This window comes from Gossypium raimondii, chromosome 9, assembly GCF_025698545.1.
Source record: "Gossypium raimondii isolate GPD5lz chromosome 9, ASM2569854v1, whole genome shotgun sequence".
Classification (NCBI taxonomy): Eukaryota; Viridiplantae; Streptophyta; class Magnoliopsida; order Malvales; family Malvaceae; genus Gossypium; species Gossypium raimondii.
Genome location: NC_068573.1, coordinates 35949022 through 35962554, shown reverse-complemented (window position 1 = coordinate 35962554; position 13533 = coordinate 35949022). Strand labels below are relative to the sequence as shown.

The 13533-nt window shown below is 27.8% G+C and overlaps 1 protein-coding gene across 1 annotated transcript; it reads left to right on the top strand.

The window, feature by feature from the left end:
* Positions 1-2711: 2711 nt before the first annotated feature.
* LOC105799311 (LOB domain-containing protein 1) lies at positions 2712-4248 on the top strand. Its single transcript, XM_012629796.2, has 2 exons — positions 2712-3041; positions 3640-4248. The coding sequence occupies exons 1-2, from the start codon at positions 2781-2783 to the stop codon at positions 3964-3966; spliced, it is 588 nt and encodes a 195-aa protein (XP_012485250.1). The 5' UTR covers positions 2712-2780; the 3' UTR covers positions 3967-4248.
* The last annotated feature ends 9285 nt before the right edge of the window (positions 4249-13533 follow it).

Genomic DNA, 13533 nt, shown 5'->3' with positions numbered 1-13533 from the left:
AAATTGCTTTTATTTTTTTGAAATTGAGAGAGGCTAGAGACGTCTTTTTTCCATTATTAATTCTAAGTTTGAACTTTGACATATATGTTGAATAAAAGAAATTATCAAAAATTGCAAAATGGAATGATGTTTGCACATTTCAAATTTAATATATGTATTTTTAATTTTAAGAATTTAATTTCACTATTTTATTTATTTAACCATTGAAATACACATCATAAGATCATTAAAGGTGTCACATTCAATTGGATTATATAGCATATTTAAAATAAAAATTTACTCGTGTAATCAATTTAAAATTGTGTATGTAAACGCTAATTAAATTTTAGTTCGAATGTCTTGAAGCGCATTATCCTCCTATTTAAGGGTTGGGATAAGATTGTTAAAAAAACGATAAAATTTTTATTATGTTTGAGATATTTTAATATCTTAATTATATGCTTTTCTATAAAAGAAATAAACATTTTCCATTACAAAATAAGAATTTCTTCTATCGTGGTTTGAAAATAATGAATGGTTCCAATCCAAGAAAGTGGGAGAAAAATTAGAACAAATACTTCTAGAAAATACCATTTACTCTAAAGTTAGGCAGGTTGGTATAGAATTTTATACTAACAAGACTACAAACCTTTCATTATAATTTTTCTTTAATTTTTAGGTAGCCCAAGAAATAATAATATAAAATAGGTATAATAACAAATTTGACCTTTAATGTTTACATCTTTTGTCAATTTGGTCTTTTTTTTCTGAGCCAAATTTAGTCATTGACCTTTTAAAAAAGTCGAATTTAACCATTAACCTTCCAAAAAGAGTTGATTTGTTATTTTTTTAAAAGAAATATCCACTAAAACATCAAAATTTTAAACATGGTAGCCTGCATGGTAATTCAAATGTATTTCATGCTAATTTTTTATTATAATTTTTATAATTTTTAAATTACTTGTTGACGTGTCATCTAAAACAAGTAGCACTATGTCAGCATGAAGTACACATTAATTACCACGCATGTTGCCATGCCAAAATCATTAGAAAATTAGTGTTTTAGTCATTATTTTTGTTAAAAAAATGATTTGGCTCTTTTTAAAAGGTTAATAGTCAAATTTAGTTAAAAAAATGATCAAATTGACAAATATATAAATATCTTAAAGACTAAATTCATCATTATGTTCAAATGCAAAATATTTATCAAAATTTTAATCTGTTTACAAACTCAAAAATTAAAAAAAAAAATCATACCAAATAAAAATACAAATTCAAAGAGGGGCTTAAATTGAGGCATGAGCTTGATGACATCAACAAGAAGACTTAGGTTGTGTTCTTTATTGCTTTTCAGATGAGTTTTTGCATGTAAAAGCGTTTTTCCCTGAAAAGCAATAAAGAATAGACATCATTTCAGAAAAATTTTCAACTTAAAAAAAACACTTTTTAACTTCTTCATCTGCCAAAAGTGCTTTTGGCTTCTATTTATATTTTTAACCTTTGTTTTCCCCCAAAATTTTTAGTATTTATATTTGGTATATAAATATTACCCCTTTTTAAAACTTTAATCTAAATATATGTAATATTTTAATTTGTTAGGTTTATATTTTTATGTTATGTTAATATCTAATGTGAGTTATATATTCAAATACATTTTAAAATAAAATAATACAAATGTGTTAAAAGCATTAATTAAAAATAAAAATAATTTTAAAATAATACAATTGTGCCAATATCTAATTATTATATTTAAATATTTAAATATAATTTATATATTCTAATTAAATTTAATAAATAAATAATATTAATTACTTAGAAATATTTAAAATTGATATTATATATTAAAATATTAACAATAAGTTATAATAAATTATTTTTTATAATTTTGCTAAAATATCATAATATTAACTAATTTGAACATTATTTAAATACATATTTGTTACTTTATAATATCATGTCTAAAATGGACATTTTATTTCTCAAAAGCACTTTTTGACAGCAGTACCAAACACTCAAAATTTTCAAAAGCACTTCTTAAAAGTACTTTTCTACAGCACTTTTCAAAAGCAATGAAGAAACTGGACTTAAACGTATTAAAATCACTTTTTAAGAGAATTAATGTGAAACTAGCTATGGTTCACATACTTATTAATATGTTTGTTCTTCAGGATGCATATACTGAAATTCATTTTTAATTAATTGATTGTTAAATACCATGTTTATTGATATTATTTATTAACAATATATATATATATTTAAGTCCTACCACGATAATTCATTTGTGACATTTATAACATGACCTATCTTAATGTAGTGTTTTAAGTCCTATAAATTTTACTTTAATCCTTAACTCTTTTTTACCTAATATATGTTTTGAGTGACGAAATTGAAAATATAAACATAATGTGTCATGTACATTTAACCGTCATTAAAGGATCAAAATGAAAATAGGTGAAATTACAAGTCAAAATGAAAACGCCTATAAAAGTTGGGTGAGTAATTAATTAGTTTACCCAAAATATATTTAATATTTGAAGAACAATTGTTGTAATCTTTCACCGAAAAGAAAAGAAAAAAAAATTCCAAGCCTAGGATCCCACCTAATGAGCAATAGGTGTAGTGAAAACACAGCTACGCAGCCAGGCAGCAATCCAAAATTACGTCACGTTTCATTCTACATGACATCATTATTGCGCCAAATTTCTACTATAAATAATACACCCCTCCCTCCCTCTATGTAATAACAAAATCCCCCATACCAACTCCTCTATTAATTATCCAAAAGCCTTCAAATCCTCCTCATGTTTAAGATGGAATACAGTGAATCAACTCCTACTACCACTACTGCAACAACCTCTTCGAATTCGCCGTCATCTTCTTCTCCTCCTCCTCCTCCTCCTCCGCCGGCGGTTGTTATTAGCCCCTGTGCTGCTTGCAAGATTTTAAGGAGGAGGTGTGCCGATAAATGTGTGTTGGCTCCATATTTTCCTCCTACTGATCCTGCCAAGTTCACCATTGCTCATCGTGTCTTCGGTGCTAGCAACATCATCAAGTTCTTGCAGGTTGCTTTTTTCTCTCTTTGTTTTTCGCCTTTAATTCCTCATCCGAGTTTCACTTTAGCTATAGTCAGTCAGGGACGAAGCCGGGGGTGACAGGCGGTAGCCTTGTGCCTTTGGTTAAATGGATAAATTTCATTTTTAGTCCTTTTAAATATTAAAACAATTCAATTTACTCCTTTTAGTCTTTTAAATAAATGAAAATTTCTATTTTTGACCTTCTAATAAAATAATTATTTAATTTAAACTTTCAAAAAAAAAAAAAACTTTGAACTGCTCACTTTCAAAAGTTTCTAATTTTATCTCAACCCAACCCCACGAAAAGGTTCGTCTTTGGCTACAAGTATACGAGATTTTATTATTATAGTGTGGAAAAAGCTAAAAGGCTACCTTCGGATTAATGCGTTGACAATTGTGGCAAAAGATATATACCTATGAAAAAGTGATCAATTAGTGCGAGCTTTGAGAGCTTTCCTCTTTTATTTAATAACAGTCCACCAGGTCCATGCAATTTGACAAAAAAGTGTGTTTTTTTTTTTTAACCCTGCTTGAGTCGTTAGCAATTGTGGACATTCCCATTAATAGTGAGAGGTGATTGGTTCAGGAACTTCCCGAGACACAAAGGGCTGATGCAGTAAGCAGCATGGTATACGAGGCGAGTGCAAGAATCCGAGACCCGGTTTACGGCTGCGCAGGAGCTATTTGCCAACTGCAGAAGCAAATCAATGAGCTCCAAGCCCAACTAGCCAAAGCCAAAGCACAAGCTGAAGTAGCCAACATGCAGTTGCAACAAGCAAACCTTGCGGCTTTCCTCTGCATGGAGATGGCAGAAACCACGTCTGCTCAACCAAATTCCCACCAATTCGTCGACAACCCAAGCTTCATGGAAGATAACAATTTTGGGTCTTTCTGGGAACCTCTTTGGACATGATATAATGCTTCAAGTATTAATTAAGGTCCCATGAAACTCTCTCCTAAGGAGAAGTTGAAGGACATTTTTAGATTTTAATAAATTTAACTCAGTAATAGGGTTCAAATATAAAGAAATTTAAGTTACAAGGATGGGGATCTTACATCTCTTTGTTCAAACTAAAAAAAGGAAGTAGATAGGGCCTTTTTCCAACATGTAATTTGACATGTTTGAAGAGAATGAGAAAATATGTACTCCATTTTTTTCCATTATTATAAATTTAACATCTTTTAGGTCACCTAACTAGGTCTTTTGTTTTATTACATACCTACCATAGACTTATAATATTTTTAAGGATAATAAAATTATGCTATTGGCGTAAATGTACATTAAAATCTAAATTTAATTACTTTATTTTTATTAAACGTACCCGAAAGATATTGTTAAACAAATTAAATGGTATCATTTTCGTATTTTTGGCATTTCAATTTGTATATGAAGAAAGAATGAATTGTCATGATCAAGATGTCGTGATGCTCTTCCATACTTCTAAATTCTTTTTCCAAATATTTGATGTATTCCTTCCATTAATGTATCCCACTTATAAATGAATCCTATCCTTTCTTTTTTAATCTTTCTTTAATCTTGAGTTACTCAATAGGTCTGTTAAAGTAGGTACTTGAAAAGGAAAGTAACTAAAATGCATATAAGAATTGGTTTTAGATTTGGTTTAAGTTTAAGTATGATATGTTATATTTGTTCAAGCTTTACTCGAAATATAAACTTAAAATTTTGTTAGAACTCACCCATATTTATAAATGACTAACCCAAACTCATTTAATATTTGCCCATATTTTTTTAAAAAATTATATTATTTTTAATTTAATGTTTCTTTTCGTTTATTAAAATTTTATGTATAATTATTTGAAATTTTAAAATATTCACATTATAGTATTATATACTACTATAGATTTAACTTTTTATGTATTATAAATTATATAATATACTATATGTATGAAAAGTGTTCTGCATATATAGAACTCTCAAATGTTTCCTCTTATTTATTGATTTAAGCTATGTTAATTAAATACATTATCAATGATGGATATGATGTAGCCAAAATTAATGTCTTGATTAACACAAATGATGCTTAAGTTTCTTCAATAACTCATGTATTTATTGAAGATGTTAATGCTTCATTTAAAAAAATGTATGAATAATGCAAAATGTTTTTAATGGGAAAACGTATGCGAATGCATGTGGATGATACGATTCAACCTTATACTAAATGGGTGTCGATAAAAATTTTAACCAGTGATCTATACAATACATTTGAAATGTTAATATTAAAGGACAAGAGTGTGATTCATTAATTTTATTATCATTTCAATATGACTTTCAGAAATGTAAGATTACTTTAAAAATAGGTGTTATATAGATTTAAGGGATGGAGAATATTTGATTACTTCTAGTGATAGAATTATTCGTATTTTAAATTATTTAACATATTATTTAGTATATTACATTGTTCTATTTAATTCATTTTTTTCTCAGTCGAGAAAAATAATAACCGAGAAAGATGCTGGAACCACCAACATCTTTCAAGGACAACATGAATACAACAGTATTACTACTGACAATCAAAGACAAAATCCTCCAGACAACTAGAGCTATAATGCATTAAACAAAATTAACCACCAAGCTTTAAAAAAAGATCTCAATAAACCAGCTTTTGCCAAAGCATCCTCCATACCATTACCTTGCCTGTGAATATCTTCGAACTAAAATCGAGCCAACTAGTTAGTGCCACAGTCGATATCCCCAAACAATTTCCGTAAAGACCATGGTCTATAATTCCTATTCATCAACCATTTCAAAATTACACTCGAGCAAAATTCGATGACTAAAGGTACATGCGCCTTCTGAGACGACCCAATATCTCTGTCATTTCTGATTCCCTATCTTCAATCCTCCCCGAGAATAACACACAAGCTACTCATTTATCGTCGATGTTTTGTTGAAAACTTTACCGTTCCGAGCTAACCACAATATTGTCCAACAGGATGCCGAAATCGCAATCAACCATAAATTTTTTTGAAACCCTTTCAAAACAAAATTCCTCTTGTAAAGATTTTTTATCCGAAATCTCATAAGGTGCATAAACATTAATCAATGTTTCATCCAAATCTTCTTCAATCCATTTTACTTCCCCAACAACAAAATGTTAGAACAAAGATAACAACTTGTTTGAAACCTAATCATGTCCCATATTGTTATTACCCCTCCAGAATTTCCTACAGCAGCCAAAAATCAAAATTCAAAATTATCATCACTCCACACCTTTCTAAGTATGTCCTCAGTACCCATTACTAGCTTTGATTCTTGAATGAAACAAAAATCCACTCTACCTTTACAAATTACTCTTTTAACACATCTTTTTTTTTCATATCCAAAGACATGGCCCTAATGTCCCATGACAAAACCGTCATTCTTCCCCCCCTCGAAAAACTCCCATACACAGTATAAAATTACAATTACAATTGGTACTAACCTGCACAGTGGCCTAAAGATCCCCACACTTTCCTTTGTTGCTTCGATCTACCTCTCTTCTAGTCTCATAATCTCATCCACAACTTCTCGTTCGTCACCTCTAACACTGAACCCAAATTTTTTTTCCCACTTCCCACGCGTTCCTGGCCTCCCTAAGAATCATTCTCTTTCTATTACTGATGTCAGAGTCTGAGAGAGAGGCATTAACAACAACCTCCTCTCTGCACGCGATTACTTAATTCATTTGATCGAAGTCTGGGATTATATTATTTAATTGACAGAATGTAAGATTACTTAAAATATATTTCACTAAATTTTTAATAATAAATAAGGATGAAAAAGGTTTATTAAATAATGTTGATAATAAATGTTAACTATGAAAATAAAAACAATAACATGCAAAAGGTTAATTTTTCTCAACTAGTAAGTAAATAAAGCACGAAAAAAATTATAATAATATTAATTAATTAAAATTTAAGGTAATGTAATAGAAACAACAACAAGAGACAAAATTAACATATAAGTGGAAATGTTAGTGGAAAGACTATATAAATAAAAATAAAAACTGATTCATTAATATTTTTATTTCTCTATCTTGATTTTAATGAAAATGAAATAATGTTATTAAGAATGGGAGTAAAATTATGTGATAAACAAATGGTATTATCTTGACATTGTTGGTAACATTACTTACTCAAAGTGTTATTTTTGAACTAAACATGATTATATGGTTATAAAATGTAAATATCCCATTGAAAAAAAAACACATTACTCAAAGTCAAACATAATAATTCAATGATAGAATGTTAGATTCCTGTTGAGATTACCTGATCCAAACCCTCCTCACATTTACACATAACCATACTATAGTAATCAAACATAAATTGCGCGTTTTAATCATGATTAGATGCCTCTTTTTAACAATCATGGAGAAAATTGGACCCTTTGAAGGGAGACAATTATATTCTTGTTTGTTCTTTACATTATGCATTACAACACACGTGCTAATGTTTGATCTTTAAACCTTTTTCTTTTCTTCCAACTTGAAATTTAATTTATACAAATGATTGATTTTGCCTTAGTCAACAACATCGGAGGAGATAAGGAAGAGATAAAGAGTATATGGTAGTGTTAAGGATTGTTCACATAGAGAGCTGGAGATGGACAAAAAAGCAGGTTGATTGTTGGAATAGAAGATGACTACTGAGAGTAAGGATAAGGTTGAAGGTTCGATCCATTCTTCATTGTTGGAAAGGTATTTATAGGTAAGTTCCTTTTGTCCTATAATGTGATGTGACAAATTGTCATGGTGGACATGTTATCAGAATATGTGAGGTGTGGACGTAGTGGTCCCAAGCACTATGAGTTTGTTATTATTTGCTAGTGGTGTCTACTTGTCATTAGAGGTGTGTTCACACTTGAATAAGTATCTACACCTAAAAAGCGAGTGCCTAATGAGGTAACTTGACGGAGTATAGAAAAGTCAATTTCGATAGCTCATTATACTAATATGTTTCTTAACTTTGGGTGTATAACAATATTTCTTTTAAAAACTTTTTTTTGAATTACAACTATATCAATTAATTTAATCAAAATTAATTATTACAAACATGTCGAAATTTGAAAAAGAACTCATACATGAATTAGACACAATGAAACTTAAATCTAAGCGCTTAAAACCTCAGATCTCAGACCTGATTGACTTTTTTTTTTTTTAACACATTTGGAAGACAAGACATAAATAAATAAGTAAACATAAAATTTCCATTCAAAACGAAATGAAACTAAAAAGGGATCCAGTTGAAGTAAGGGATAGGAATTGAGGGTCTGTTGGCGTAAACGCGGTTTTGGAAAGACAGTTTCAATCATGTGCTGCCCACATGAACTGATAAAGGTGTGTGATTTGTCGGTAAGAAAGTTTTTGAAATAGAAAAAGAAAACCCCCCAACATGCTTTGAAGGCAAACATATTGTTTGTGTTCCTTTTGACTAATATCTCTCTACTTTTCTTCATTTTGTTTTTAGCCTCGGTATTTTTAGGTTTTTTTTTATGTTTGTTTCGTGTAAAATAAGACGGTCAACGTAAAAGATTTTTCAGTTAACGTAAAATTACTCCTTTATTCCTATGAAATGTCTTACCAATTTTTTTTGTAAGATATTTTCCAAACTGATAAGGCTCTATTCTTTGTAACACCCCATACCCGACCAAAACATTGGGTCAAAACACTGGGATGTTACATTCTCTATTACGGTCTTCACTCATCAAATAATTTTTATAAACTTTCATAACTTTTCAATTTAGTATATTTTTATCATAAAAGTTCAATATTCACTAATTAATCATATTAAATCGATTTTCTTTCTTGCTATAGTTTAATCACATAATTTATCACAATATCTTGTTTCACATATCAAATTTATATATATTTCATCGGCTTATTTTCTCAAGTTTAACAATTTAGTCCTTGCCATCATAAAATTCCATATTTTTCACAATTTCACTTTTACAACACTTCATGCATATTTCATAATCTCAAAACACATTCATTAAACTTTTATCATAATTTCCTTATTCACACATTAAGTTGTTTCACACTTAAACTTTTGCACATTTTCAATTTAGTCCCTATTGCCATGTAATTTGCTTTTCACCATATAAGCACTTTAATAAAATAATTCATTATAATATCTTATTTCACATCACAAATTTTCATGCATATCACTTCTCTTGTTTCAATTATAAATTTCACAAAGTTTATAATTTAATCATTAACATCATTGGGATTCATTATTTACTATAATTTCACCTTAACATCACTTTGTAATCAATCCACTACTTATCATAAATCTCAAATGTATGTTTGTTTCATTGAAAACACCTTTTATGAAATAATTGTAAGAAATCATCAAATAACGAGAAAATATTTTATCTGATTCATCCAAGCATCGAAAATATTAACTTTTCGAAAAATTATTTTCAACGGAATCTTAATCTAAACTCTGCTCTTATATTCAAATAAGGAGTTTGGAAATAGATTAGGTATGTGAAACCAACCCTTTTCCGTATACTACAAATTTTATGACAAAAACTCTTGAAATCATCACTTCTTCTTTAAATATTGTCGTCGTTTAGTTGGTAATATAAGTCATTACCTTAATTCAACGGCATATGTAGTTTTATAGAGGAATATCCAGTTTTCTCAGTTGTTGGTACCGACAAATCAAAACCTTTGTTTCTTAGCCAAAATAGCTTAGGCTACCCCTACCCTTCCCCTTCACCTATACTGCACTAATAAGTGTATACGGAAAGGTCCCTTTTCTTGAAAATTGAAATCAACATTGGCGTTGGATGATAATTTTTGACTTTTAGGTAAGAATGTTCCTACCAGATGAACCTTGCACTAACGTAATTATTGATATAACATTATTTTATATTTATGTATTATATATGTAAATAATTTTATTCATTCAATAATCAAATGAATTGATGCATTTATTTCTTTAAATGTGTATGCTTGAATTAAACTTAAAATTTTATGTATTCGTCTGCACCATAATCAAAATTGTACTAAATCAAAATTCATTTATTAAATCAAAATTTGTATATCATTTTAAGATTTTTCCATAAAGACAACCAATTGTTGGCTTGCATAGGTCTTCCTTTTAGTGGCTCTTCTTGGGCTTAACCTTTAGGCTGAGAATAGAAATAAGAAATCGGGGTAAACTTTTTTGGGCAGAAAACTACGGGTAATATTGATCCATATACAAATTTTAAGTATAATAATAATGAGGTAAAAAAATATAAAAGTATATTTGCTAATAAATCATTTATAATTTTAAAAAATAATGTCAATGATATTACATATTTCTTTGGTGCTTTTGGGTGCCATTGTTGTTCGAATGTTTTCTTTAAAGATATTTTAACTTATTTTCATTCTTTTTACCAATGATTTTTCTTACAAGCTACTAATGGAGGCTATTTATAGATCTAAACTTAAATTTTTAATTGATGTATAGCTCTAACACTAATTAAGTAATAATTAAATGGTAAAATCAATCTCTAATTTATATATTTAGACTTCTATTCTAGTTATAATTTTTTATTACATTAATAGATATGAAAATATAAAATTGTACTTTTAAAAATAAAATGATTCAGAATTTTTAAAATAATAATTTCATCTTAATTATTGATTATTTTGACTTATTGGTAGTGACTATACTTAGACTTTATTCAACTTATAACTCTATTTAGAATTAATTCTAAATTAACTTATAAATATTTTAAATGCCAATTTAATAATATAGTATAAAATAAAAGTTATTCTCATTTATTTAAAAGTTTTTACAAACTCGTACTTTTATATGTATTATAGGTTGATATATCTCTGTGCAAATTAGTTAAAAATTTTATTATATATATATGAGAGAGAAAGAAAGAAATCACACATGTCATGTTATTTTTGTGATTATAAGAAAATGATGAAATTATAGTTTTGATCTCTTCTATTTGAGATTTAGTTTTATAATTTAATTTCAATATCTATTTTACAATAACATTAGTTAGTTAATTAGTCTAAAATATTGACATGAGTTTCTCTTTAAATACATCGATTAACCAAAAGAATTTCTATTTTGGAATTATAAGTTGGAATTAGTATGTTGAAAAAAAATTCTTGTCTTAGCATTTTAACCGAAATGATTAAGAGTGATGACTACAACAAAATTACGTCACATTAAATAATAAATCATCAATTTAAACGTAGTAAAAGGACCATAATCATAATTCACATAAAACAAATTATACCTAACACAATTGCTTGTCATTTGATTTAATAAAATTGATAATTATTTTTAATTAAAAATTTAATTAGTAAAGAAATAACTTTATTCATTATAATTGTTTTAATAAATATATATTTTGAAACTAGTTGATGGCACAAGTTGATTGTTTGTATAAATAAAAATAAATAATTATATATATATATATATTTATAAATTTTATGACTAATATGAGAAATAATTTTAAACACATAATTTCAGAATTAAAAATTTAAAACTAATAAGTGATATTATTGGGGAAAGGTAAAATGTAACTTAAAAATAGTTAATAACCATTCAATATTTAAGATATATAACAAAACTTAAATTCTAAATTTGATAGTATTTTTAGATAAATAAAAGATAATTTTGAAATTACAAATCAAATTGGATATGTATATTTTTAATTTTAAAATAAAATTTCTAATAAATTGATAATATTTAAATGTTAAGTAAGCAGATAGATTTTCAAATATAAATTTTGAAAATGTTGGAGGTTATGTTTCTTTTTGAAAAATTTAAATGAATAAAAATATGTATTTAAGGAGTAAAACTCTTTTCATAGTATTTTTATTTTAAATCATTATTGCAAAAATTAATGAACTGTTTAAAATTAATAGTATTTTTATTTTTATAGTTTTAGCAGTATTTTAAAATTTAAATTCATTGTTTTAAAATGAAAAAATCCAATTATTTAATTCTGATCAGGAAAAATTAAAAGAATTTAATTAACTGTTTAATTTATTTTTAAAAAATTGAAATCATTAGATTTAGTAATGTTTTCACTATTTGAAAAATATGTTTTGTTAAATAGTCTATATTGATTTTATTAGTTAAATAGATGTTTGAGGATTTAAGAGGAAAATAATAAACCTTTTTAATTGGTAATGGACGGTTAGCTGGATTGTTAGGTGAAAAAAAAAAGGTTTTATAATATTAAATTAATATTACAATTGTAATAACACATAAAAGGAAAATAAACAAAGCCATCATCTTTCCCCATCTTATTCTTCCCAACCGAAATCACCATTTTTTAACTAAGTAGTATTCGACCAAGCTTGTATTCTTGCATGTAAGTCTAATTTAAACTCTCTTTTTTTTTTAGATCGTTGTAGTTCAATTTAGCTAAATCGTACCATCGTTTTTAAAACTGTTGAAGTTTTAAAAGTTTTCCAATGATGTTTTTGGAAGCTTTTAGTGTTAAATAGCTTGGTGGAAAGCTTAGAAATGGAATAGTGATAAATTGTAAAGTAAAATTTGTTAGTTTTGAGTATAAGGACTAAAATGTAAATATGTTAAATTTGAGATGAAATTTCTGTAATTTATGTTTATAGAGGGTTATATAAGGGTGGAATTGAAAGCGGAGCTTAAATGTGAAAGTTATAGTTGTTTCAATTTTAGGGACTAAATTGAATAAAATGTAAAACTTTAAAGAAATTTTGTAAAATAAAATTAAAAGGTCATATGCATGTTTTTGGATATTTGATTTATTTGGAATTGATATTTTCAACTGAATTATTGTTTAGATCAAGAATTGGAACAACTTGTTGATAAACGAGGAAAAGAGAAAATTTACAGAATAGTCCCTTACACTCCACTCGTTGCCATTTTAATCTGGTAAGTTTATATGGGACTTACTTTGTTAATTTATAATACAGTTGTAATACTCTGATTTGCTTTTTAGTTTGAATTGTTAGGTATATATTGTCTGTAGGTAAATTCCTTCATGTTTCATCTATAAAATGCATCTAGTGCGTATGAATCATGAAAGGGAATTATCGATGGGCTTAAAAGAAGATAGGAAATGAAAATTTTGTTAGATACCACCATACAATATTGTTGGGTGCAAACCATGATGGGCGAAGCTCCGGGTCTTACGAAAGGGACACTGCGGTATTCAAGTATCAAGGTATAAGATGGTGAAATAGAGGAATTGAATGGATAAAATGGGAATAGTGAATATCATGGCGAGACCATGGGACCGATCGGAGGCTATAGGCTTACAATGAGTAAGACTATAGCTGAAAGATGCTATGGTATTGTGAGAAGAATGAGTAAGATCATACTTGAAAGACGTTATGGCATCAGGGTAAACAGGATTAAGACCATAGTTGGACTATGGCATCCTGGTAGTCTGCTGGGACGATAAACACGGGGTTACATTATGTAAGACCATAATTAGACTATGACAGCATAAGGTAGTCCGTCTGGACAGTAA

What these genes read in the sequence shown, in the direction of transcription:
- LOC105799311 (XM_012629796.2), top strand. Translation starts at nt 2,781, where the DNA reads ATGTTTAAGATGGAATACAGTGAATCAACTCCTACTACCACTACTGCA. An exon ending in ACATCATCAAGTTCTTGCAG is followed by an intron (nt 3,042 to 3,639) that starts GTTGCTTTTTTC and finishes TGATTGGTTCAG; the next exon opens with GAACTTCCCGAGACACAAAG.